The sequence below is a fragment of the Pseudorca crassidens genome, chromosome 1, assembly GCF_039906515.1.
Source record: "Pseudorca crassidens isolate mPseCra1 chromosome 1, mPseCra1.hap1, whole genome shotgun sequence".
NCBI classification, from domain to species: domain Eukaryota; kingdom Metazoa; phylum Chordata; class Mammalia; order Artiodactyla; family Delphinidae; genus Pseudorca; species Pseudorca crassidens.
The window spans coordinates 44,119,166-44,146,925 of NC_090296.1; the positions used below are offsets into that span (position 1 = coordinate 44,119,166).

At 40.1% G+C, this 27,760-nt stretch overlaps 1 protein-coding gene across 1 annotated transcript; it reads left to right on the forward strand.

Moving 5' to 3' along the window:
• The first annotated feature begins 205 nt into the window (after window positions 1-205).
• On the forward strand, window positions 206-27,760 carry CCDC198 (coiled-coil domain containing 198). Its single transcript, XM_067741501.1, has 6 exons — window positions 206-428; window positions 2,799-2,881; window positions 18,846-18,932; window positions 20,075-20,176; window positions 20,955-21,114; window positions 26,821-27,760. The coding sequence occupies exons 1-6, from the start codon at window positions 206-208 to the stop codon at window positions 27,048-27,050; spliced, it is 885 nt and encodes a 294-aa protein (XP_067597602.1). The 3' UTR covers window positions 27,051-27,760.

A 27,760-nucleotide genomic window follows, 5' to 3' on the forward strand; every position in this document is an offset into this window, starting at 1 on the left:
TTGAAGGGCAGTCTCCATGGAAACCAGCCTCCCAGGAAGTGGCCAAAGTGTTAGTGTGTAGTGAAATAAAGCTACACAGATGTTATGAAGGAAACGACTGCTTTAGAGCTGGGTTAACTTCGGAAATCCCTTGATTAAAACAAGCTATATTAAAGACCCCAAACTACTAACCTCATGGTTTTACACTGACTGTCTTTAATGTGAAATGGGCCTGAGCCACTCTAAGGCTCACCCAAAGGTGACCAAGGTAGCACCTTTGCAAAACAAAGAGGAAGAGACTCCCTCAGCCGGCCCTGTGGACTTTGTATTCACTGAGAATCCAGAAGAAAAGAGCTCATATTCGTTTGCAAGACTGGAGGAACGGAATAAAGCTTTGGAAGGGCAGTTGCCACCTCTAAGAGAGACCTGGTATGGAAGATATTCTGCAGGTAAATGTAAAACCCAGCGTGAGATTTGTGGATTTGGGCCGAGGAGTGCTATTGATAGATTTACCTGACTGTCTATCTCTATAATCTCTGAAAGTTTCTAAATTACTGAAATATAAGAGAACATCCTTCAAAGGGTGACAATGTTTGTCAGTTGTAAGTATTCTGGGCACATTAGAATAGGTGTGTAAACTGTGTACTAAGGGCTTTTCACCATTCCACATGAGAAGGAAAAAATCATTTTGTGTCAGCTTGGTTTATAGTGCTTTGGATGTTTATACCTAGCTTTGCCAGGCAATTAAAATTCTATAGATAAAGATGTGATAATTAGGACAATCATATGTTTCAGTTAGATTCTAAATTTAAATCATTCTCTTCAGTACTGTTTCTTGCATCAGGCTTTGTTGTTTTGCAAGCAGTACTTTAGGAGTGAATCCATTGTGATGTGAATTTGGAAACCACCCCAAACTGAATTGATTTATTGCAGTACAGATGAGCGGATGGGGCACCCTCTCCCCAGCCCCTTATTCTTCATGGTCATACGCAAAACTAAGAGAATTTTTCCTATTATGATTGGAAGCTCTGAGCCAGATGTGGCTATAAATTCTCCTGGGATATTTCATAAGACATAGAATGTTTTATGACAACCATGATGATACTTAAACAGATGATACTTAAACTGACGTTCTAACTTGGGAAGAGATATATGCATATATATATATATGTATATATTTTATATATATATACACACACACACATATATATGCATGTTGTTTTTTCTTTTCTTCACATTCTGGATGATTAACACAAATAAGTTCCCATTATTGGCCATAAAGCCATATATTCCCTTTTAGCACCTAGTAGCTCTTACCTAGAATGATTTTCATGGCTACTTTCTACAGAACTGACAACCTTTGACTGGTTCTATATGGCCTTTTTTTTTTTTTTTTTTAATGTTTTCAACTTCCTAAGCATGCGAGTAGGAATATTCCTCTTAGTTCATTGAATAATTCCTTTTTTACCCAAACCTTCCATCTAGAGTTTTAAGATTTTGGTAACTGACAGGTAAAAGCTGATTCTAACATGTTAAGAGTCCCAACTGGGAAATGTTCTTATTTTTGAAATTGCAAAATCTCATTAAAAATAAATAACAACGGATGGTAAGCATTCTGAACACTATTTTCAAGGGGCTGATATTCTAATCCCAGCTCCACCAAATACCAAATAGTATGACTTTGGGCAAGTTACTTCATCAATTTTCTTCACCTACAAATCAGGGGTAAAAGTAACACAGCCTATGCCATTTCAGCAGTATCAAATTAAATAACGGGGTGATATTACTCAAATCATGGCATAAAAATAAGTAGTCACATTGCTGAAAAAAATTTTGCTGGAAATACTTACATTTTTAAATGCAACATGTTTTTGGTCTTGCTCAATATACTGGCATCTCTCGAAAGAAAATAAGGACATAGAGGAGTTCTTAAGGTGATCATTCAAATGTCTTAAGGATAGAAACACATAATTACCCATGGATTTTTCCATTTAAAATGCAAAGTGGCACTATAGGATAGTCTACACAACAATCTAGAAATCAGAATGTTTCCAGATTGTTAAGAGGAAAGGACAAGAATGTCATTCATGTAGCATTGGTCACGGTAGTAGTCCCAAGGGCCCAGGATAATCAAACTGAAAAATGAAATCTATATGGATCTCTTGAGCTTCTCTGTTTCCTAATGAGGCTTAACTCTGTAGCCCTGGGTTATTTTATCAGGAAAGAATACTGATATGTTGTATTATAGTAGCAACTTGTGGGAATTCATTTCCCTAGATGGGGGGACTATTTAATTGGGAACATTCAATGCTAAACGTTGCATACTCCTATTACACACTCAAGCTCCATTTCTTTATCATCTCTCTGTCTAATACCTATCCACCTATTTATATATTTTATCTGAAAAGAGAACTTATTTTCATTTCTTACAGCTATATGTTTTCGGATTTCCTATTTGAGGGAGATTTCATGAAATTAAAACAAATCAATAAGTTTCTATTTTCCAAGCTAAATTCTATGTCTGAATAACACTTGCACTCAATACGTTGTTAATTGTGCAGCTCTTCTTCTAAATATTAGTCTGGGGAGGAAATGATGAAAGCAGAAATTAAGTCCTGCATCTAGGCTAATATTTTATCATTTGCAGTTATGTAGGGCCCCTGCTTTATGTGTTTCATTTCCACATTCAACCTATCGGTTAGACATATAGAACTGAAGATACAAAATTGTGTTAACAAAGTCTAATAACTAATGACCAGTCTAATTTAATAGTAAATTGCTTTTAATAGTTTGTTTTTGTTTCTCTCCAACCCTTCAAGGACCGAGGGCCATGTATTTTGACATCCCACTGGAACAGGGAGAAACAAGTATTATTAAAAGGCATCCACCCCGAAGACTTCAAGTAAGACGCATTTAAAAGGCTTCATAAGGAATTTCTTGGATTTAATGGTAACATCCCTTTTTAACTATAATCATAGAAGAGGGATATTGACAATGACTAAGCTAATGAGAATGACAGTGTTGTTAAAGAGAATGTTGTCAACGCAAAAGCCATATTTCTTTAGGATTTCCTTTTGTAATGATTTCACTTTTAAGACCACCACCAAAAGAAAGAAGTATAGTACTAAAGACATAAACATAATGGAGCACAGAGGACCTGAATCTTGCACTTATTAGTTGGATGACTGTAAGGAAATCACTGTAATAAATAACAACAGTAACAACCACTACTACTATTCAATTACCACCTATTACAAGTCTGATACACTCTAAGCAACAATGATCTACATCATTCATTTAATCCTCATACCCCTCTATGAGAAAGGAAGTATTATCTTTGTTTCATACATGTGCTTCAGAAATTAAGTGACTTGCCCAAGGACAACAGAGGCCACATTATCAACCAGGCCTCCAAAGCCTGTGCTCTTAACCATCAGCATAGATGATCTCAACAACCCTTCTATCCCTAACTTTTCATTGTTCTGAATGTTAACTGGTTGTCTAAATTGAGTACATTGGATTTCAAGGCAGCAAAGCAAGAGCTTTAAGGTAAAATACATTCACCTTAATAAATATTTAATGAATTCCCTGTAGAGAACTATAAATTTTAAGAACTCTCATCCTAGAAGGGGAAAGAGATCTGAGTGGGTCCTTAAAACTGAGCATCAGCTAAAAGGAAGGTCTGGGGCTCTCTTGTGAGCAGGATCTACCACTGACATTTGGAAAAGGGAATTGGAACTAAACCCCACCTGCTACACAACTCACCCAGGTGTCCGGACTAATCCCAGGGGTATTTGAGCTCCTTTGTTGGGGATTATTTCTTTTAACGTTAGTTTTTTACCTGTCTTCTCCAGAAGCTCACAATCATTATTTGAAGTGATTATATCTTTTGGTCACACAGAAAAAGTATCTTTTCCCAAAATATTAGAAACCTCAAAATATTGCTTAGTTACTGGAAAATAAAGTGTAATTCTATCAAATTGATATCTAATTTTTAAATTTTTGAGCATATCTCTAGCTAAAGTGGCAATTTTAAAAACTTACGTTTTATTCCTAAATCAAAGGTATCCTTTCAAAGGAGCTCATTTAATATATATTCCTGTGAAGACTCTAAGCCGAATAACTCAAATAGAAGATATCACTATAACTAGTGAAAAATATTTGTGTACCAACCTATAGTTCACAAAGTACTTTTTAATATCTATCAACCCTAAATAAGCTAGAGTCAGGCTTTGATTCTCTCAAGTCAATCAGACTCAAAAAGAGAAATTTGGTATTTCAGAGTCAAAGACTACATTCCCCACATCCCAGCCAACCACCTTAAAAATGAAGAATCAAGATGAATTATTTGAGCATAAAAACAACATCTCATTCAGTGTTACGTATTTAGTCACTAACACTTAATATGTATCCCTCGAAAGTTTATGAATAAAGGAATGAATGAACAGATGAATGAATGAGACCCATTATCCCTGGTGGGAAAAAAAAAATCAAAGTGAGCTCCCTGCTATTTCAGACCTGTAACATAACTGTATTAAAAGTCAAATGGACTAGCCAAAGCAACCCATGCGATAAATTATAAGGATATAGGAGTGTTTTAAGGAACTCAAAAGCTGGGAGGCATCTAGACTTCAGGGAAGAGCTATGTCCTGGAACCTGAAAGGCAGAAGAACTCTCTCTGTGCATTTGCTTTAATCTCTTCTTGCAGGTCAACTTTCTCTAGTCCTCAAGACGGCTTGGTGAAATATGGCCACCTTGAATTTGCATCTTATAATTCCAGCCAAACAGACTAGTCTGGCCCTCTTGGGTCTGATTCAAAATTCCTGGGAGAAAAGATGCTATTGACTCAGTTTAGCTCATGATTCTAGCTCTGTTCCAATGAGCTATGACCAGAGAATATGCTCATGCAGTAGAAATGTGGGCAGGGGAGCCCTCCCCACTGCCACCAAATGCCACTCCCCGCCAACTGCCACTCCCTATAGATTCTAGAGGCAGCTCCCAGAGAAGAGTGAAATCACTGTGAACTTGGCAGACACTCCCAAAGATATAAACTATAATTATCTTCACAAATGAGGCTCAGCACATTTTCTACCAAAAATGGGCTTTTGAGAGAATAATAACCTCTGGGTTCCCATGACATGCTAATTAATAGCCTAACCTTTGACAAAGAAAATTCTAAAAGTATTTTTAATTATTAAACCAAATCTAATTGCACCCTAAATAATTTGAGTTTCATATTTGGCGTACTCCACTTCCTGAACATCTACTCCTCAAGTAAACAGCAGGTCCTGAACTAAGGTTCTCCAACTCGAGCGGCTAAGATCTGAGAAGCTCTGCCAGGGAACACTGAATCAAATGTACTCGCCCCATGTTGAAGAGTTGACCATCACCGTCCCTTCCAGGTGATTCACCTTCTCATCCAACCACCTCAGGTCCAGCCTAAGGTGGAGATGGTCCCCCACTCCCACCGCACCCCACGTATAGAGTTTCCTCAGGTGATCTCCTTGGATGACTCCCTCATCTCCAAAGATTTTCTTAAAGCTCACTTTCTCTATAAGGCTTATATGACAGCCTATTGACAACTGTAGCCCTTACTCTGGCACTCCTGATCCCCTAGACCCTTCACTGTCTTTTCTCTGGGGCGCTTATTTCCATCTAACACACCAAGCAATTTGCTTATGTGTTAAGTTCATTGTGTGTTTTTCTTTTTTTTTTACTACCTGCACACTCCACCTCAATGCTAGAATATAATCTTCACAGGTGCAGGGATTTTTGTCTGTCATCTTCACTAATATCCAAGTGTCTAGAACAGTAGCTGGCACATAAAGGGTGATCACTAAGTATGTGTTAATCAGTGTTGAAAGAATGAATGGAGAGAAGAGAAAGATGAGCATAAAGACGGCTGGTGAGGGATGAGGAGAGTGACTCAGACCTGAATGATTTCATTATACTCTTTGAGGTATTAGACAATTTGTCACAAACTTATTCTCTTTCCTTACTTATTCTAATCCTTTGCCCATTTTCTATGATCTCTTTCTTTATGATCTGTGACAGTTCTTTATATATTTTAGATGTAGTCCTTCGTTAGTTTTATGTGTTGCAAGTATCTTCAATCTATGGTTTGCCTTTTCATTTTGTTGTGTATATGTGTGTGTGTGTACACAAAGACTTTAATGTTGTCAGATTTCTCAATCTTAATCTTTATGTTTTGTATCTCATATTTTGTCAAGGAAAATTTTTAATTCCCTAAGTTCATAAAGATATCCTTATTTATTTCTAAAATTTGTAATCTTTAACTTTTCACGTTTAGGTCCTCATCCATCTTAAGTTCATTTGTATGCAGGTGTGAAATTGGAAGCTAATTTTACGTTTTTTCCATTTGATTATTTTATTGCCCCAGAACTGTTTATGGAATCATCCATTGTGACCACTGATTTGAAATGTTACTTCTGTCATGTATCCATTATCCAGATCTTAATGAGTCTGCTTCTGAGCTCTCTCTTCTGTTGCACTGGCCTACTTGTGTATCCACAGGAATTCCGTCCTGTCCTAATTACCTTTAAGCTAAGTACCTTTAAGCTAAGTACCTAAGTACCTTTAAGCTAAGTCTTAATATCTAGTTTGACAAGTCCCTTCACCTTATTCTTCTTCAAAATTGTCTTTGCTATTTACAGTCCTTTGCTCTTCCATGTAAAGTTTGGATCTTCTTGTCAAGTTCCACAAAAAAACCTTGTCAGCATTCTGATTGGAATGCATTCATAGATTTGGGGGAAATTAACAAGTTTACAATACTGAGTCTTTTAAACCATGAACATGACGTAAATCTCCATTTAGCCACATTTTCTTTTAGATCTTTCAATAATGTTTCATAATTTCTCCACAGGGGCCTTGTGTGGTATATTTTTAGGTTTGTTTCTTGATACCTGTATCAGTCAGGGTTCAACCAGAGAAACAGAACCTATAGAAGGAGACATATATTAAGAGACATTGCAAGGAATTGGTTACATGACAGTGGAGGTGGACTGGCAAGGCAAGTTTGAAATCATAGGACAGGCAGTCAGGAAGGGCAGACTGGAACTGTAGGGCATGAGGTGAAGCTGCTGTCCACAAGAAGAATTTCCTCTTCTTCTGGAAAACCTCAGCTTTGCTCTTAAGGCCTTTCAATTGATTGAATCATGCCCACCCAGATTATCTAAAATAATCTCTCTTAAAGTCAACTGATTATTGGCTTTAATCACATCTACAAAAGAATTTCACAGCAACACCTAGGTTAGTGCTTGAATAACTGGACACTGTAGCCTAGCCAAGTTGACACATACAACTGGCCATCAAAATATCTCATTTCGTTTTTACATCCTACAATGAATGAGGTATTTTTCCTATTTAATTTTCTAAATGATCATTATTGGTGAATAAGAAAGCTAATAATTTTTGTGGGGACTTCCCTGGTGGCACTGTGGTTAAGAATCGCCTGCCAATGCAGGGGACATGGGTTCGATCCCTGGTCTGGGAAGATCTCACGTGCCGCGGAGCAACTAAGCCTGTGCGCCGCAACTACTGAGCCTGCGCTCTAGAGCCTGCGAGCCATAACTACTGAACCCACGTGTCACAACTACTGAAGCCCGTATGCCTAGAGCCTGTGCTTCACAACAAGAGAAGCCACCACAATAAGAAGCCTGCACACCTCAACGAAGAGTAGCCCCCACTCGCCACAACTGGAGAAAGGCTGCGCACAGCAACAAAGACCCAACACAGCCAAAAAGAAAAAAGAAAAAAAAAGAAAGCTAATAATTTTTGTGTATTAAATTTTGTGTTCTACAACTTGATTGAAATACCTTGGTAATTCTAATTGTCTATAGATTCTTCCTGACTTTCTATGTAGACAATATCTTCTGTAAACAGAAATAATTTCTTCTCTTTCTTCCCAATTGTTCCTTGTACTGGTTTTCTTGACTTCTGCATTGACTAAAACTTCCCTTGCAATTTTGAACACAAGCAGTAATAATGGACATCCTTGCCTTATCTGTGACATTAACGGGACTGGTTCTAAAGCGAAATACATTCGCAATAGGATTTTGACAGATGCTCGTCAGAGTCCCAAAAGGAAACAGATGGTACATTCGAATTAGGACAATTCAGGGGAGTTTTCTTTACAGGTAATTGTACCGAGGTTTGGATGAAGGGAACCAGAGGGGGTATTGCAATAACCACTAGCGGCAGTAAGAAGTAGCTATATCTAGGCCAAGGGACTTCTAGAACCTGGAAGGGAAGAGTGAGGTAGAGGGAGCTGCTCTGAGGGAAACAGTGGGACACAGCCAACCCAACATGCCTTGCAGGGAGGAGACAGAAGAAGAAATATCCTGACCTCATTCTCTTTCTCCTCTCAGATTTCCTACCAGGATTCTTTAGCAGTTGAACCCAATAGGAAGCCAGAAGGCAGGAGAAATTGCTTACTCGTTATAGGCAGAGAACAGGGTAGAGAAATGTGATAAGTGGATCTGGAGAAACAAATGGAAGATATCTGTCACAATGCTGTTTACTAAATTATGGGCATTTCTCTCATTTCTCTTATTCTTGGTAGGCTAAGAGTTTTTCCCAGGACTGAGTGTTGAATTTTATTGATGTTTTCCCTCCATCTAGTAAATAATCTATTAAAATGATCTTATGGATTTTCTTTTTAACCGGTTGACCTAATATATCACACTAATAGATTTTATGATGTGAACCATGCTTGCATTCCTGATATAAATCCTACTGGGCCATGAGATACATATATAAATACACTGCTGAATTTTATATGCTTAGGATTTTTGTACCTACTGATATTTTCATAAGTGGAGTTGTTCTATAATTTCCCTATGCTGTCTTTTTCCAGTTTTTTTTCTCGAGGTCATACTAGTTTTATAAGAGGAGTTGATTACCTTTCCATTTTTTCTGTTCTCTAAAACATTTGATTTAGCATAGTTCTTATCTGTTCCTTAAAAATCTAATAAAACAGGCCTGTGAAACCATCTTTGACCACTTTTGGGGAAAGAGAAATGTTCCTGCTTACTTAATTAGTAAAAGAATGGTTCTTAGTTGATTTAGATATCTTATAGGTATCTTATTTCTTCCTGATGCAATTATGTCAACTTATATTTCCCAGAAAATTATCCATTTACCTAAGCTTTTAAGTTGATTGTTATAAAGTATAAAGTCTTAGCTTCTTATTCAACTTTTTGATAATGCCTGTAAAACAAATCTTCCGGCTTACGTTTTGATGCAGCTCTTGGACTGGGGAAAGAGGTGAGAACAACTCAGCCCCCGAGTTTAAACTCAGGCCCCTGTGAGCCTGGCTCTACTTTCCCTTCTTATATGGAGCATTTTTGAGGTCTCCTTTAGCCTACAGAAATAACTCACAGCCATCAGGAGCCCTAAATGCCTTATGAATCAGCTTCCCCCAAGTTTTCTGTTCCATTTTCTGATCCAGAGAGATATTTTTCTTGTATTAAAGCCTGACCACATCTTATTTGGTTTATGTTTTATTTTTCATTGCTGGTTATTTGAATCAAAGAATGTTACTGAAATGTGAACTCACTGCAATGCCTTGGCCTTATAGTTTCTTGCTCCAATCTGTCTTGGACACCTTTACCTTCTTCCCAGAAACTTAAAAGACACATTCTTAAGTCATGATACCAAACAAACTTTACAGTTCTTCGAATTGCTCCTACCCACCTTTCTCTTCCTGTTAGTAAACATAACCAACCATCTCCGGTTAGTGGTTGTCCCCAGGCTCTGTGCCTTACGCTTGATTTAATCTCCTTTCCTGAATCTCCTAGCTGACACGCCAACTGATTATCCTGACCATTTGTTTTCTTTGAGAAGCCAAATAATCCAGAAATCTTTAGACAAATAATCATTTTTTATACCATGAAATAAAAACAGGCATCCTTCTACCAATTCTCCAGTAATTCCTCCCATTGTATTCTCTCCGAAGATGATGAAGTGAGGCATCTTGCTTCCCAGGCAGGGAAAAGAAACATTGATATGAGCCCAGAATTCTGAGGCAATTTCATTTGACTGGTTTGTTTGGAGATGCCAATTTTCCAACACTTTTTTCTGCAGTGCTTCTCAGGGCAAGTGCAGACGATTTAACCAAGGGATCCTATTTGCAATGTTAGCTACTGCCATCTAGTGCCGTTTGTGGAGGAATGGCATTCTTTAGGTTCTTATCAAAGGCCAGAAAGAAAGTCATTGCCTGGAGAGAGTACTTAAAGATACTTACTACTTAACCATTATCAGAACTGAAAATGAGGCTGAGAATAGAATCATATATATTCATACTTTCAAAGAAAAAGCTGGCTCTAGAACTTATGGATAGACTATTTTAAATAGCTGAAAATATTTAAATAGCAGGCTTCTTCAGACTCAATTTTTCAATAATGCTCCACAAACAAATCCTCCCTGGTCTATTTTGATGTAGCGCCTTTACTGAGTGGAGGGAGTCTGGAGGCCAGTGGACACCACCCTAGGAAATCTTCAGAATCCTCTGGAGAGTTCTGAAAAATACATATTCCAAAGAAACAACTGATAAGCTCGACTCCATTAAAATTAAGAACTTCTGTTCTGTGATAGACAATGTCAAGAGAATACGAGGAGAAGAAGATATACAGATGGCAAGTAACCATATGAAATGATATTCAACATCATATGTCATTAGGGAATTGCAATTAAAACAACAATGAAATACTACTACACACCTATGAGAATGGCCAAAGTCCAGAGCACTGACAACACCAAATGCTGACATGGATGTGGAACATCAGAAACTCTCATACATTGCTGGTAGGAAGGTAAAGTAGTACAGGCACTTTAGAAGACAGTTTGGCAGTTTCTTACAAAACTACACATATTCTTACCAGACAATCTAGCAATCACTTTTCTTGGTTATCTACCCAAATGAACTGAAAACTCATATCCACACAAAAATCTACACACGAATGTTTATAGCAGCTTTATTCATAATGCCAAAACTTGGAAGCAACCAATATGTCCTTTAGTAGGTGAATGGATAAATAAACTGTGGCATATCCAGACAATGGAATATTACTCAGCAATAAAAAGAATTGAGCTATCAAGCCATGAAGACACATGGAGGAAACACAAATGCATATTGCTAAGTGAAAGAAACCAATCTGAAAAGACTACATAGTATATGATTCCAACTTGATGACATTCTGGAAAACGTAAAACTGTGTAGACAGTAAAAATATTAGTGGTTGCCAGGGGTTTGTGGGGAGAGAAAAATGAGTAGGCAGAGCACAGAGGGTTTGGGGGACAGTGAAACTGTCTATATGATGCTACAATGGTGGGTATGTCATTATACATTTGTCCAAACGCAGAGAATGTATAACATCAAGAGTAAGCCTTAATGTAAACTATGGACTTTGAGCAATAATGATGCATCAATGTAGGCTCAATGATTGTAACGAAGGTAGCGCTCTAGTGAGGGATGTTGATAGTAGGGAGGTTGTGCGTGTACGGAGATGGGGGTATGAGAACTCTGTACTTTCTGCTCAATTCTGCTGTGAACCTAAATCTCTCTAAAAAATAAATTGTATTAATCAAATATATACATGTAAATATATATAAATATTTATAATACATATAAAGATATATAATACATATAAATACATACATGTGTATATATGTTTTAACATCTTTATTGGAGTATAATTGCTTTACAATGGTGTGTTAGTTTCTGCTTTATAACAAAGTGAATCAGTTTTACATATACATATGTCCGCATATCTCTTCCCTCTTGCACCTCCCTCCTTCCCACTCTCCCTATCCCACCCCTCTAGGTGGTCACAAAGCACCGAGCTGATCTCCCTGTGCTATGTGGCTGCTTCCCACTAGCTATCGATTTTACATTTGGTAGTGTATATATGTCCATGCCACTCTCTCACTTTGTCCCAGCTTACTATTCCCACCCCCTGTATCCTCCAGTCCATTCTCTAGTAGGTCTGCGTCTTTATTCCCGTCTTGCCCCTAGGTACTTCTGACCATATTCTTTTTTTTTTTTTAGATTCCGTATATATGTGTTAGCATACGGTATTTATTTTTCTCTTTCTGACTTAATTCACTCTGTATGACAGTCTCTAGGTCCATCCAACTCACTACAAATAAGTCAGTTTCGTTACTTTTTATGGCTGAGTAATATTCCATTGTATATATGTGCCACATCTTCTTTATCCATTCATCTGTCGATGGACACTGAGGTTGCTTCCATGTCCTGGCTATTGTAAATAGAGCTGCAATGAACATTTTGGTACATGACTCTTTTTGAATTATGGTTTTCTCAGGGTATATGCCCAGTAGTGGGATTGCTGGGTCATATGGTAGTTCTATTTGTAGTTTTTTAAGGAACCTCAATACTGTTCTCCATAGTGGCTGTATCAATTTACATTCCCACCAACAGTGCAAGAGGGTTCCCCTTTCTTCACACCCTCTCCAACATTTATTGTTTGTAGATTTTTTGATGCTGGCCATTCTGACTGGTGTGAGGTGATACCTCATTGTAGCTTTGATTTACATTTCCCTAATGATTAGTCATGTTGAGCATCCTTTCATGCGTTTGTTGGCAATCTGTATATTTTCTTTAGAGAAATGTCTGTTTAGGTCTTCTGCCCATTTTTGGATTGGGTTACTTGTGTTTTTGATATTGAGCTCCATGAGCTGCTTGTATATTTTGGAGATTAATCCTTTGTTCACTGCTTCATTTGCAAATACTTTGCAAAAAATATTTCATTTGCAAATGTTATAAAGCAGAAACTAACACACCATTGTAAAGCCCATTGCATGGGCTTCTCATTGTGATGGCTTCTCTTGTTGTGGAGCATGGGTTCTAGGTGTGTGGGCTTCAGTAGTTGTGGCTCGAAGGCTCTAGAGCACAGGCTCAGTAGTTGTGGTGCACGGGCTTAATTGTGCCACAGCATGTGGGGTTTTCCCCAATAAGTGCTTGAACCCGTGTCCCCTTCATTGGCAGGCAGATTCTCAACCACTGTGCCACCAGGGAAGCCCGTTTTTTACAGTTTTTTTTCCTATAATTGATATCTAGTCTCATAGTGTTGTGGTCGGAAAAGATCCTTGATATGATGTCAATTTTCTTAACTTTACCAAGGCTTGATTTGTGACCCAAGATATGATGGATCCTGGAGAATGTTCCATGAGCACTTGAGAAGAAAGTGTATTCTGTTGTTTTTGGATGGAATGTCCTATAAATATCAATTAAGTCCATCTTGTTTAATGTATCATTTAAAGCTTGTGTTTCCTTATTTATTTTCATTTTGGATGATCTGTCCATTGGTGAAAGTGGGGTGTTAAAAATCCCCTTCTATGATTGTGTTACTGTTGATTTCCCCTTTTATGGCTGTTAGCATTTGCCTTATGTATTGAGGTGCTCCTATGTTGGGTACATAAATATTCACAATTGATTTATCTTCTTCTTGGATTGATCCCTTGATCATTATGTAGTGTCCTTGTCTTTTGTAATAGTCTTTATTTTAAAGTCTATTTTGTCTGATATGAGAATTGCTACTCCAGCTTTCTTTAGATTTCCATTTGCATGAAGTACCTTTTTCCATCCCCTCACTTTCAGTCTGTATGTGTCCCTAGGTCTGAAGTGGGTCTCTTGTAGACAGCATATATATGGATCTGGTTTTTGTATACATTCAGCCAGTCTGTGTCTTTTGGTTGGGGCATTTAATCATTTACATTCAAGGTTATTATCAATATGTATGTTCCTATTACCATTTTCTTAATTGCTTTGGGTTTGTTTTTGTGGGTCTTTTTCTTCCCTTGTGCTTCCTGCCTAGAGAAGTTCCTTTAGGATTTGTTGTAAAGCTGGTTTGGTGGTGCAGAATTCTCTTAGCTTTTGCTTGTCTGTACGGTTTTAATTTCTCCATTGAATCTGAATGAGATCCTTGCTGGGTAGAGTAATCTTGGTTGTAGGTTTTTCCCTTTCATCACTCTAAATATATCCTGCCACTCCCTCCTGGCTTGCAGAGTTTCTGCTGAAGGATCAGCTGTTAACCTTATGGGGATTTCCTTGTATGTTATTTGTTGCTTTTCCCTTGCTGCTTTTAATATTTTTTCTTTGTATTTAATTTGTGAAAGTTTGATTAATATGTGTGTGGGCATGTTTCTCCTTGGATTTATCCTGTATGGGACTCTCTGTGCTTCCTGGACTTGACTGACCACTTCTTTTCCCATATTAGGTAAGTTTTCAACTATAATCTCTTCAAATATTTTTCCAGTCCCTTTCTTTTTCTCTTCTTCTTCTGGGACCCCTATAATTCAAATGTTGGTGCATTTAATGTTGTCCCAGAGGTCTCTGCGACTGTCCTCAACTCTTTTCATCCTTTTTTCTTTATTCTGCTCTGCGGTAGTTATTTCCACTAGTTTATCTTCCAGGTCACTTACCCATTTTTCTGCCTCAGTTATTGTGCTATTGATTCCTTCTAGAGAATTTTTAATTTCATTTATTGTGTTGTTCATCATTGTTTGTTTGCTCTTTAGTTCTTCTAGGTCCTTGTTAAACATTTCTTGTATTTTCTCCATTGTGTTTCCAAGAATTTGGAACATCTTTACTATCATTACTCAGAATTCCTTTTCAGGTAGACTGTCTATTTCCTCTTCATTTGTTTGTTCTGGTGGGTTTTTACCTTGCTCCTTCATCTGCTGCGTGTTTCTCTGTCTTCTCATTTTGCTTAACGAACTGTGTTTGGGGTCTCCTTTTCGCAGGCTGCAGGTTCTTAATCCTGTTGTTATTGGTGTCTGCCCCCAGTGGGTAAGGTTGGTTCAGTGGCTTGTGTAGGCTTCCTGGTGGACTGATGCCTTTTTCCTGATGGATGAGGCTGCATTTTGTCTTTCTGGTGGGCAGGACCACGACTAGTGGTGTGTTTTGGGTTGTCTGTGAACTTAGTATGATTTTAGGCAGCCTCTCTGCTAATGGGTGGGTTGTGTTCCTGTCTTGCTAGTTGTTTGGCATGGGGTGTCCAACACTGTAGCTTGCTGGTCATTGAGTGGAGCTGGGTCTTAGCGTTGAGACCGAGACAGTTCTCTAGGATAGCTCTCACTGATTGACATTACATGGAGCCAGGAGGTCTCTGGTGGTCCAGTGTCCTGAACTTGGCTCTCCCACCTCAGAGGCTCAGGCCTGACAGCCAGCTGGAGCACCAAGATCCTGTCAGCCACATGGCTGCTAGTGTTGGAGGGTCTCCTGCAGAGGTGGGGGCTGGCTGTGGCTCACTGCAGGGACAAGGACACTGGCAGCAGAAGTTCTGGGAGGTACTCCTTGGCATGACCCCTCCTGGAGTCCACCATTAGCCTCAAGAAACAGCCTGTAGCTTCCAGTGTTGGATCACCTCAGGCCAAACAACCCTGTATTTTTATATATATATATATTCCCTCCTGCTGGGACATATCCCAGACCTATTGAATCTCAATCCCCAATGAATAGCCTAGGATTTTTTTTTTTTAATTCCAGGAGATTCTAACAATAAACCAGGTTTAGAAACAAGTATGGAGAAAGGAACATGGGATTTGGAAGTGGACAGACCTGAGTTTGAATCCCAGAATCAGCACTTTCTAGCTCTGCAAACTTGCACAACTCATTAACCCGTGAAACAGAGAATCACCATAATTATACACAGGGTTCATGTGGGGATTGAATGACATATTGTGAGCATGGCATGATGGACGGCAGTGGCTGCAAAGGCATATGGGCCTAATCACCGGAAAGAACCAAATCTTGAACCAAGTCCAGGGGACGGCACAAGAACTTCCTTCTTCTCTCCTCACCCCGAAATCCCCCTCAGTCATTGCTGAGTCTTCCTCCCATAGGTTCCTGCATATTCTTTCCCCTTGGTCTCCCTCCCCCTTCCTTTTCTTCTCCATTCCTTCAGGGTTCTGACTTGATCAGTGGCTGCTTCCTGTGCCAGCAGGTGTCATTTACCCTGCATCTTTAGGTTCTGCAGAGTTGAGAGACAGGACAACAAACAAACCTCTTTCTAGCTAGTATTAATTACCTCTCATTACCTCATTGCTAAGTTATTATGTTAAAAAAAAAATCCCTCACTTCCTCACCTGAGGTGAGACCGGGACAGAGAACCACTTCCTTCCACAAATGCAAATGGCCTGGCACATCTAACACAGAGATGAGTTCTTCCAGCTTTGTCTCTCCTTCCCATCTCCACATCCTTTGCCTTTCTTTCCCTCCTTGCCAGCTCAGCTTTGGGCTGCTCTACCAGAAAGGGCTGCTGGCTGTTCTCCCTAGAACAGCTCAGGCCCAGCCCAGGGACCAGGAAATTGTTCTACAGGGAAGGAGCAGGAGGCCCCAGTCATGCTCCCCTTTATGAGTGCTGGATGCTCGGCCACCATTTTCCATGGTCTCTCCCTCTCTTTTCACTCTGGTCACCCTGAAGAACAAACTGGCTTCCAGGCCTACCCCTTGATAAGGCAACCAATCAGACTACAATGGAAAATACTTTCAAAATATATTAGGATTTGCTTGTAGTGCTGGACTAAGGTGGGTGTGGTGCTGACACTGGTTTCTGTGGCATGGTGTCCTCCTGGTTTTCCTCCCGCTTGTGAAGCAATCATTCCTCCATCTCCTTGGCCAGCCCATCCCCATCCACCAACTCTCAGTGCTGGGGCATCCTTGATTCTGCTCTCCTCACTCTGGACCTCATTCATCCTATGGTTTCAGTTATTCTCTACCCAAGGATGATTCCCAAGCATGCATCTTCAGCACAGATCTCCCCTCTATATTCCACCCAAACATGGCCCTCTTCCAGGATTCCCCATCTCAGCAAATGACAGCACTATCCATCCCTTGTATCTGGGTGTCATTTGGACATGTCACTCTCCTTCAATAACAATCACGAATCTTGCTTGGTCTGTTCTAAACATTTGTAGAGCTCATCAATTTCCCCCCCATGAGCCCATAATCTTTGTCTTCCTAAGTGTTCACCCACAACCATAATTGCTCTTCTTCAGTATAGTTCCCACACCGCAGCTCGAGTGATCATTTTTTTAAGCAAATGTAGCATGTCCCTACTCAGCTTAACGTGTCGATGGCTGCCTGCTCCTCTTAAGAAGACAACGTCTTCATGATGCCCCATCAGGCCCTTCATGAGCTGGCCCCTGCCTACCTCTCCAGTCCCATGTGAGCCACTCTTCCTCTCACTCTCAACTGCAGCCAACTGACTTCTTACAGTTCCTTCCAGAGATCATGCTCTCTCCTGCCTTGGGGTTATTGCCCATGTGATTCCCTCTGCCTGCAACTCCTCAATCCCATGAAAACTCCCAAACTTCCAACTGCTGCTAAAAAATTACTTCCTCAGGAAACTTTCTTGGACTGCCTCCTGACCCCTCTGTCCCTTGAATTAGTTTTCTAGGGCTGTGGTAACAGAGTATAACAACTGTGTGGCTTAAAACAATAGAAATGTATTGTCTCACAGTTCTAGAAGCTACAAGTCCAAAATCAAGGTGTTGGCAGGGGTGGTTCCTTCTGGGGGCTATGTGGAAGAATCTGTCCCATGCCTGTCTCTTAGCTTCTGGTGGTTTGTTGACAATCTTTGGCATTCCTGGACATGTGAAAGCATCGCCCCAATTGCTGCCTTTATCTTCACATGGTATTCTCCCTGTGTGCATGTCTGCATCCAAACTTCTCCTTTTTATACCGATACCAGACATATTGGATTGAGGGTCCACCCTATTCCAGTATGACCTCATCTTAACTAATTATATCTGCAAGGACCCTATTTCCCAATAACGTCGCACTCTGAGGTACTGGGGGGAGGTGGTTTAGGGCTTCAACATATGAATTTGGGGGGAACATAATCCAATTCATAAAACCCCTCATTCCCAAGGTGGAGTCCTCCAGTTATATCTTGTCATAGTCCTACCCTGCAGACTTTTTCTTCAAAGCCCCAATCGCAGTTTGTAATTATTCATCAAATAATCACACAAGCAAAAGTGTACTTGTTTCCCCATAGATCGTAAGCCCCAAGAGGGACCATGCCCATTTTTGTTGAGCATTGCAACCCAATGCCTGGCCGGTAGCAGTCATTCAATAAGTTATCACTGAGTGAACAAATAAATTCAGGTCCCTGATTGCATGTCAATGTGAAGAGACCAGCCCTTGTCTCCCAAGCCTGCTCAGTCACTTCCTAGTGCTCCAAATTAAGTCATCTAAGACAGGTAGAGCTGGCGGCAAATCCCTAGTTCATCAACTGCCTAGTCTCAGTGTCCACTTGAAACTTCAGCATCACCTCCCCGATAAAGCCAAAGCCCTGCTAGAAAAATCCATGTCTAAGATTTGTTAGCACAGTGCATTTTCATTGTCAATATGCCTCATAAGCACCAGTGATTATTACTGAGGAGGCTGAGGGAGCTTCTCTGGAGAGCTTAAAATAGGTTACTTCCCTAAGGACCAGAATAGTTTAGCTGGGTGGTTAAGGGATAAATAAAGTAAAGGAGCTTCCTGGCACCTCTTTCATCTCTAATATTCTAAGACACTTATTGCTTGATAACTGTGGACATAGTCCCTCAATGCAGACAGAAAATGATTCTTAATCCTTTAACTCTCTGACCAATACTTAGATCAATGAGTCACTGGCAACAGTGCAAGAGAACACTGAAGAACCCAGATAGGTCAAAAAGCCTTTCACACAGATACAGCTGTAATCCTGTAGAAACTGCCTTCCCTGTGTGCTCTCATGAATACGTGCAGAGTGTTAAGATAGTTTAATATCTGGCTTTTATGTTTCATCATCTCATGGCATGAGGAATGCTGAATACTCTAAATGTTGGACTTCCAGAAGCTTGAACCCATTGACCTGCCACAAGTAATTACTTCTGAAAGGCTCCTGAGCCAGGAAGAAGCTGGGGGGACTCACAAAGCCAAGGTGAGCAGCAGCAAAACCTGGAGGGGGTGGGGAACTGGGGGGCTGGCCATCCTTTTCCTGTACTCCCCACACAGAAGACCTCAAAGGCAAAGAGAGCTATTAATTCATTCAGAGCTAGAACTTTCCAAAGCTATCCATTCTCTTCTGGGCCTGCTTCCAACTGGTGATTACTCTTGCCTCTCAGATGAACTCTGAGCCCTTCTCTGCTGCCTGGTGAAAACAGGGAGATGTAGATGAGAGAGAGGAATTTTACTTGGAAATTGGTGATTCTAGAAGTGTTCAAATTTGTGAACACTTTCCTCCCCTGATTCATTTCAGAGTCATCTAGATGCTGCCATCCACAGATGACTGAGTCGATAAAAGATGTCCAGGTACTTTTAGATCCCCAAGGCCATGTTTGTGATACTGACAGTGCCCATAGAGATGGGCCCCTCCCTGAGGCTCACATAGCCACCACAGTTCATGTCCACAGGGAAGCAGAACAGGGGATCACTGAACACATTTGGCTACATGTCCCTTCCCCTTCCTGGCCACAGCAAGTGATGAATGAGGGTATATTCACCCCTGGCTGCCCTCATTAACTGTTCACATTGTCTCACTGGAGTTTATGATACACCAGGGGAGATCACCCAAGTCACAAATAATCAATTTTAAATCCTTCCTAAACTGCAGTGTACCAGGGCTTATAGTGGAATATGGGAGTAAACCCTACAGAAATAGGTTGGCCCCCCTCTAGTTTCATAGCCAGACAATTACTCAATGACAGAAGAAGCAGGGAGAGAGAAGCAGGTCTCATCAAACAAGAACACATTTCTGGGAAGATAGTTAAAGCAGCTGTTGACATGGAAAGTGATATCTTGTCAAAATGAGATATGGAAACATATTTCCATTCAAGGTTTGCAAAACTCTACAGGAACCTTAAAAATGATATGATACACATGGCAAATTGCCACTTCATTCACTGATAGCTTCACTAAGAACTGGTCCGGAAGCTGCAACGGTCCACCTCTGACGACACAAGAGATCTCTATGGATTATGACTGATGATTAAGATCTCACTCTGTTCCAAAAAAGGATTTCAAGTTGTGATTGCAGAGTCAGTAACTAATTACCCCACCCTAACGAGTGCGTATCTTTCATAGCAGGAACTGGAAAAGAAGATGCAAACTCTAATGTATCCTTCTGGGAAAAGACAATATTTACATAAGATGCAAATGCTGGAAATGAACCGTAAAAGACAAGAGGTAAACATGAGAAGAAGAGGGTCATATTTACCAAATGTACTCTACATAATCACTGCCCTGGCACATGAATATAGTTAAGCATTCATCTCTAGTCTTTACCTAGCATTTTAAATTTAGTCATTGGAGCCAAAGTTTCAACTACTGGGATTGAGAAGAAGCAGGAAGATCCCTTCTGCTACCAACTCTCTTGAGTCTTTCCTCTGTTTTCCATCCTCTCAAGGATGTATCCATGTCTCAAGTCTCCCTTTTTTTAACTGTTGCTTCTATGACATTCTGGCTCCAGCAGGAAAATGAGGTTAATTTTTCTTGGTTTAGTAAAAAGGAAGAGGGTGGTGAATTGGTCTGTGTTTTGATACCTAGGCATCTCTCTATAATTTAAGCCACAGAATCATTTTATAAGCAAGATCTCTTATAACAAACCCCTTTACAGTAATGTCTCCTGTAAATGTCATAACCCAAATTCCTCAGTCTAGTGAATAAGCCTGAAGTCCCTGTCTTCTGCAATTCCAAATATATCAGCTAGCCTATGGTGAAATGGTTTTACAAAGGTCCTCACTGTTTTGAGATTATAGGCATGCTCCCCTTTCTCCTAACAAACCTGCACATGAAGAAAGTTTCCATACCTTCTAAGAGGAAAAAAGAGAACCGTGTTCTATTTAGGGGACCACAGATGTCTACAGATAAGCACACAATTTGCAAAGTAGCTGATCTGTTGACCTACTCTGGTGAAAGTAGCTTGAGGGGAGAATACTAACTGTTTATAGCTGATCAATTTCAGGCCCAAGTGGAACTGAAGACAAGTCTTCACAAGGAGGCAAGAACTAATAAGCAGAAACAGAGGGACCATAAAGTCAAGAAAATCCTTCAAAGCATCCCAAGAAATGACGACGGTGACTTTCTAACCTTGTTGCCTGATGAAACCTTGAACAGAAGTCCAGGTGAGGCACACAATTTTTTTAGTAAAATATTTCAAGCATTTTAAAAACTTCATCAGATAAACTTCTGATGTGGAGTGGGGAAGGTGAAATGCAAATCTGACCATATCACTCTCCTGCTGGAAAAAAAAAAAAAATCCTTCAGTGAGTCTCCTTGAGCCTGAGGACAAGGTATAACTCCTTGCCCTGATACTCTAAGCCTTCAGGATCTAGCCTCTGCCTACCTTCCTGGCTTCATCTCCTGCTATGATCACTCCCAGCCCACACACTGCAGTCAGGCCAGGTTGCTCAGGGGCCTCAGATGGCTCTGTGATTTCCAACAGACATTTTGCTCATAAACTCTGTGTTGTGTTGCCCCATCAGTTAGCGTCCCATTAAGTTTTCCCTGTCTGTACTCCCCCAGAGCAAACCCGCCACTGCAAATGCGTGGTATTGTTCACATACAGAGCTTACTGCGCTGTGGGCCAGTCCCCCATCAGCAAGACTGACCACTTAGAGATCTACAGAAATGCTGGCCATGTCTCTGGAGGTCTTGAGCCTCTAAGATGCAAAGTTACCAGCTGAAAGAGACACTGCCCCTGCTCAGAGGAATGAGATGCTTAATCAATAAGTTAATTAAATAAGAAAAGGCTGAATAAATGAAAAATCTACTTGGAACATCTATTTAACCTATAGTCCCACGTCCCAGAATGAAATATGCTGTGTAGTCACATAGAAAAACAACTTTTACCATTTAAAAAATATTGGCAAAACCACCAAGAAAGGTGCCTCAGTTAAAATTAGACACTTAGAGTCATTGCTTGAGATCAGGCCAAAAAAAAACCCCAACATTTGGAAGATGCTCCAGATCTGGAGAGGCCAGGGGAGACTGAGGCACCTGGAGAGGGGGTTCTCCTCTGCTCTCCTGATACTTTTTAAAGCTGTTTCATTTAGTTCCAGCTAAGGTCTCGAGTGCTTACTCTAAGCCAGGCACCGTGGTCCACCCTTAACATGAATTATCGCGTTTAAGCTTCACACCTATAAGACAGGAGTTACTATTAGCCCCCATGTGACAGAGCCAGGATTCAAGGCCGGGTCTTTCTGATTCCAAAGGGTGCACTCCCACCCATCCCCTCATATAGCCTCATCAGATCTCCAGCGACTCAGAGCTGGGTCCAGGACAACCTTGGGAAAGTCAGCAAATGTAGAGGTTATGACTCCTCCAATTTCTCTCTCAAGAGAAGGCTTCCCTCTGCAAAGCCTTACAGACCTCACCACTCTGTAGGCATATGCTCAAGCAATGGGTCCTTTTTACATATTCCCAAGTAGCATCTTTGATTTCCTTCTTTGTCTTCTAAAAGCAGTTCACTTTGCTTTCTCCTAAAAATGAAACGTCGCTAAGATCATAGACTTCCATGAGCATTCTGCTAGTCGGGTTCTGGTAATTAAGGTTTCTCTGTACCCGGCTCCTCTTATTTAAGGCTCTATTTGTCCATTTTTATTCCCTCTTTTGCAAGGTAGGATGAGAGTTTCAGCTCTCTTGTGAGATAAAAATCAGTCTTTGTTTCTTGTTGCCTCTTTAAAATGAAATCACACATGCTTTACATATATTTTATAGATAGTTACATAGTAAATTATATATATCTGTGTAATACAGGATAATATATAACTTACACAAAGTGAACATTGCTCTCTTAGGTATACAATTCTATGAGTTTTAACATGTTAATGTGGCCCCTACACTTTCCAGAAGCCATATGAGTCTAGTGAGTAGATAAAGCACTGGACTTGGAATCAAAGTCCTTTATTTGAGCCCTGATGGTACATTCACTAATTGTAAGCTCCATGGGAGCTAGGATCTTTTCTTATTCCTAGAACAGTGCCTGGTACATAGCCGCTCAATAGTACCACTGTTAGAATAGAATTAGAATAATAGAAGCCCGAATAGTACCGCTAAGAGCAGCCGCTCAATAAATATTAGCTATATATTTGTTCATATAGCTTTATTCTACAGAGAGATTATAGCTAACTTCCAGTTGTCTAACCTCTTTGAACCTCAGTTTCCACATCTATAAAATGGGAATAAAGCATTGTGTCTAGAGTTTACATAAAATTCAAATGATGTGTGTAAAAGCACATATAAAATGTAAAGTATCATATGGATAGGGACAAAACTGAAGAAATATGGAACTGATGTCTTATAGTGAAAATAACTACCTGCTTCAGGGGAAGTGTCACTCCACATACATCATTTGAATGTCACCTTCACAACTCTGGTCTTATCTGGCCACTTGTACTATTATTTACTTAGTATTTTCCTTTAAGGTATCTTGCTTTCTTTTATTTTTATAATTTAGCCTTGTCTGTGAATTAACTGTGACATTATGGGTTCGATATACTGGTAATACATTTTTCTAAAACAAAATACATAACCATCAAACATTTTTAATGGTTGGTATGATCCCTGTACTACCTAAAATCACTCCCTATTTTTCCCGCACTGGCCTGTTTCTTTCCTCTCTCCCCAAATTAATTTTGAAGTAGGATACACTTTCCTCTACTCTGCTCACCCAAAACACATTTAGGTTTTAAAGGTTGTGTTTTTCTTTTTTTATTTTTTCTTTAAGTCTAGCAACCATAAAGAATCAAACAGAGATTATCAAAATGTAACAAGTAATAAGACATCTAGCTCAGAAGTTCTCAGACTTTAATGCTTAGTATACAAAACTTTGTATATAGTGCTTTGTGAGTGACTTAAGGGATTTTCAAGGATAAAACTGAGCATGTGACTTTTGCCTCACATACTAAATTTAGAGTTGAAATATCGTAACACCAAGAGTGTAGTGAGAGTCAAGCTATTGCTAATATTACATTAGATCCCACCATTAACAAATGGTCTCTTCCTGTTTCAAAGCTCCTGCCTCTAGTCTGCAGAAAATCCCTGTTCTCAATCTGAGTGATGCTTCTAATAGTTCTGGGCTCATGTGTAGAGCAGAGATGATTGACACGCCCTGGCCCCAATGAATGAAGCCCTTCCCAGGTCCCAGTTACCAATACTTCCCACCTGCCAAAATTCTCTGATGGCTCACTTGTTCATTCCTTTACTTATTTACTCTTTCAACAGATACTGAACTGAGTAGATGTGGTTCTTTCACAATAGCACACACAATGAACAAAGGAAAGTCCAATGAGAGTATAACTGAGAGACCTAATAATCTGAGGAGTTGGACAGTTTCTGTGAGGAAGTGATATTTAAGTTGAGACAGGAAGTAGCTGCATGAAGGGAGCAGGTGAGCACGTGAGCATAAGGAACAGAGTCCTGGGACATCCTAAACTGTGATTGATAAGTGTGCAAAAGCCCTTGAGTGGGAAGGAGCCTGACAGATTCCAGACACCAGATGGAGAAGAGACATTGAGATAGAGAATGATTGGAGATGGCGCTGGAGGCACAGTCAGGGCCCAGGGCACACAGGGTCTCATAAATCAAATAAAGACTTTGAACTCTATCTTAAGATCAATGGGAAGCCACTGAAAGGGCAAGTAAGTGAACTATTGGGTTTATATTTTAAATATTACTCTGTCTGAACTGTGGAGCATGGATGGGAGAGGAATGCAAGAGGATGCGGGGAGACAGGTGAGAAGTACATAGCAGTAGTGCAAGAGAGAGGTGGTGTCTGGACCAGCAGAGAAGGGTGACACAGAGGAGGGAGAGAAGGAGCCAGATATAAGTTATTTAGGAGAGAGAATTGGCAGAACCTGGTGATGAATTACACATGGGTACGTGGAGAGAGTGAGGTGGCCAGGAGGATTCTTGGGTTTCTCCTGAAGAACTAGGCAGATGATGGAACAAAGTTACAACCAAGTGCTGGACTAGGGTAACTGGGAGAAGAGGCAGGTTTAAGACAGAAAAAGAAGGTGGAGCTGACATATTGTCAGGAGACATCAAAGAGGAGGTGTCCAGTTGTACAAAAAATGTATCAGAGCTCAGGAGACAGATTAGGGCTGCAGGATAAATTAACTATAGTTTTCTGTCGGGGCTGTGTAAATAGACAATGCTAGTAAGTACAGTAACATTCAAGGGGAGAGCAGGGTAGCCCCTCAGTGAGGCAGAAAGGGAACTCGTGAGTCACAAGGCATGAATCCTCATGTTGAAATGTTTAATATTCTTTTGTAACCATATGCAACTTCAGATATCAAGGGCTTAAATAAAATATGCCTTAAGATTTGATAAACAACAATCATGAAAACAGCATCCATAAAGCTACAGCTGATTCCGCCAGACTGAGGGGAAAATCTGGACTTTGACCCAGGATGATTTTCCAAGCTTGAAAATGGTCGTTAAGATTTTGTTTTCTTAAAAGCCACCTTCCTTGCATAAAGCCTGTTGTTCTCAAGCGCATTCTAAAAGGGCACTGAGTACTACTTAAATAAAAAGCTAAAGTAAAGACATACATGCACAAAATCCCACACCAAAAAATAAATTAAATCTCTTCCAAAAAACAAAAAGAAGGTAAAATAAGTGCCTGACCCTTTGAGCTCCCTAGTTCTGTAGATCTGGCATCTGTGTCTCTGAAAAGCTCCATAGGTGATTCTGCTACGAAAGGCAGAGCTGATGTGAAGGTTAAGAAAAGTGTATAGTATGTGCCTAGCATGTAGTAGATGTTCAATAAGTAGCTCCAGGCAACATCACCTGTGCAATATTCTTGCCAAAACCACTTAACCTTAATTTAATCACAAGGAAACAATCAGAGAAGCCTGAATTTAGGGCCATTCTACCAAACAATTGACCTGGATGCTCTAAAATGTCAGCGTTAGGAGAAAAAGAAGATAATGAAGGTGGAGGAGGAAAAGAGCCAATGAGAGAGTTGGGGAGGGGGAGAGAAAGAGAGACAAAGGAGAAGAAGAAGGGGGAGATGGGAGGGGGATAGGAGAGGAGAGGAGAGGAGGGGCGGGGAGAGGAGAGGAGAGGAGGGGAAGGCGAAGAAGAGAGGGAGAGAAGGAAGGAAGGAAGGAAGAAAGGAGAAGAGAAGAAAGAAGAAAAAGATAGGAGAGTGTTCTTGAATTAAAGGAGACTAAGAGACAAGAAAATAAAATGCAACACATATTCCTAGATTGGATCCTGGATCTAAAAAATAAAACACAAACAGACAAACAAAAAGCCGTTATAAAGGGTATTACTGGGACAACCATGGATATCTGAATACAGAACGTATATTAGAAAACAATGTTGTCTCAATGTCATATATCTTAAGTGTAATAATTGTATTGTGGTTACATAGGAAAATTGCTCTTGTTCTTAGGAGACTTGTGGTGATGTATTTTGGGAGGAAGTGACTCTGAAACTAATTCTCAAATGGTTCAGCTGAAGTGTGTGTGTGTGTGTGTGTGTGTGTGTGTGTGTGTGTAAATATATGTATAAAACAATACTGTGACAAAATGTTGTTGATGAGTTAGGGTATACAAGTGTGTACTGTGCCATTCTTGTGACTTTCAGAAGATTAAGAAGTTTTTTAAATAGCAAGGAAAGCATTTTTAATGCTTACAGAAACACCAGTTGAAATCCTTTATATATGTGTGTGTGTGTGTGTGTGTGTGTGTGTGTGTATATATATTTTTTTTTTTAAAGAACACCAAGTAGATTATGTTGTGTTCCTAAAAACCTAAGCACTTAAACAAATACATCATTGTCAGGGGAAAAAATAAATTAAATGAACTTCTAATTCTTTGTAGAAAATACACAGAATGCAGAATTTCTGGAACATCAAGCAAGTAATGACTATTGTCCCCAGAAAATTGGCAAATTGGAAACATGGTTCCGTGAACGAGAGGCTCATGGACAGTTTCTCTGGGACAGTTCCAGCTCTGACTCAGATGAGTTGGGGAAAGACGAGAAGAAACCACGAGCACTGGTGAGGACCAGGACAGAGAGAATTCCACTTTCTGACGAGTTTTTTGATTGAGAATAATAATACTATTCACTAACCTAGATACTGAGTGCATTGAAAGCTTACTTTCGTTTAAAAATTCTCCAAGGTAGTATATGAACTATTTTGAGGACACCAATTCACTTTCTTTTCATTTTGAAATCCTAAGATTAAACAAGTGAGATATATTGTTAATTATACTACATAACTAACTGCCTCAAAACTTAGGGGCTTAAATAACAGCCACTTATTGTCCAACTTTTCTGTGGGTTGCTGGGCTCAGTTGGGTGGTTCTTCTGCTGGTGTCCTTTGAAGTTTTTCATGCTGTTGAAGCCAGATGGCAGCTAGGACTGGAGTCCTCTGGAGGCTCGACCAGGACACTGAGACAGCTGGACCTCGCCCCCTCTCTGTATCATCCCAGAGCCTCCTCATGTGGATTCCCCAAGTGCTCTCTCCTGCAGGGTAGTGAATTTGCTTTTATGTCAGCCCAGGGTTCCCCAAAGCAAACGTTCCCAGAGGAGGAAAAGCTGCCCATCCTCTTAAGTCTAATTCATGGAACGGGCCCCAAATCACTGCCCCACAACACACACTCGATTGGTTACTACAAGTCATAGGCCAGGTCACAGGTAATGAAAAAGGGGCTACACAAGGCATCAATTCCAAAGTGTGGTCTATTGGGGTCCATCTCTGAGACATGGCACCCCACTGTTTTAAAAGCAAATTATTTCTTATAAAACAAATAGATG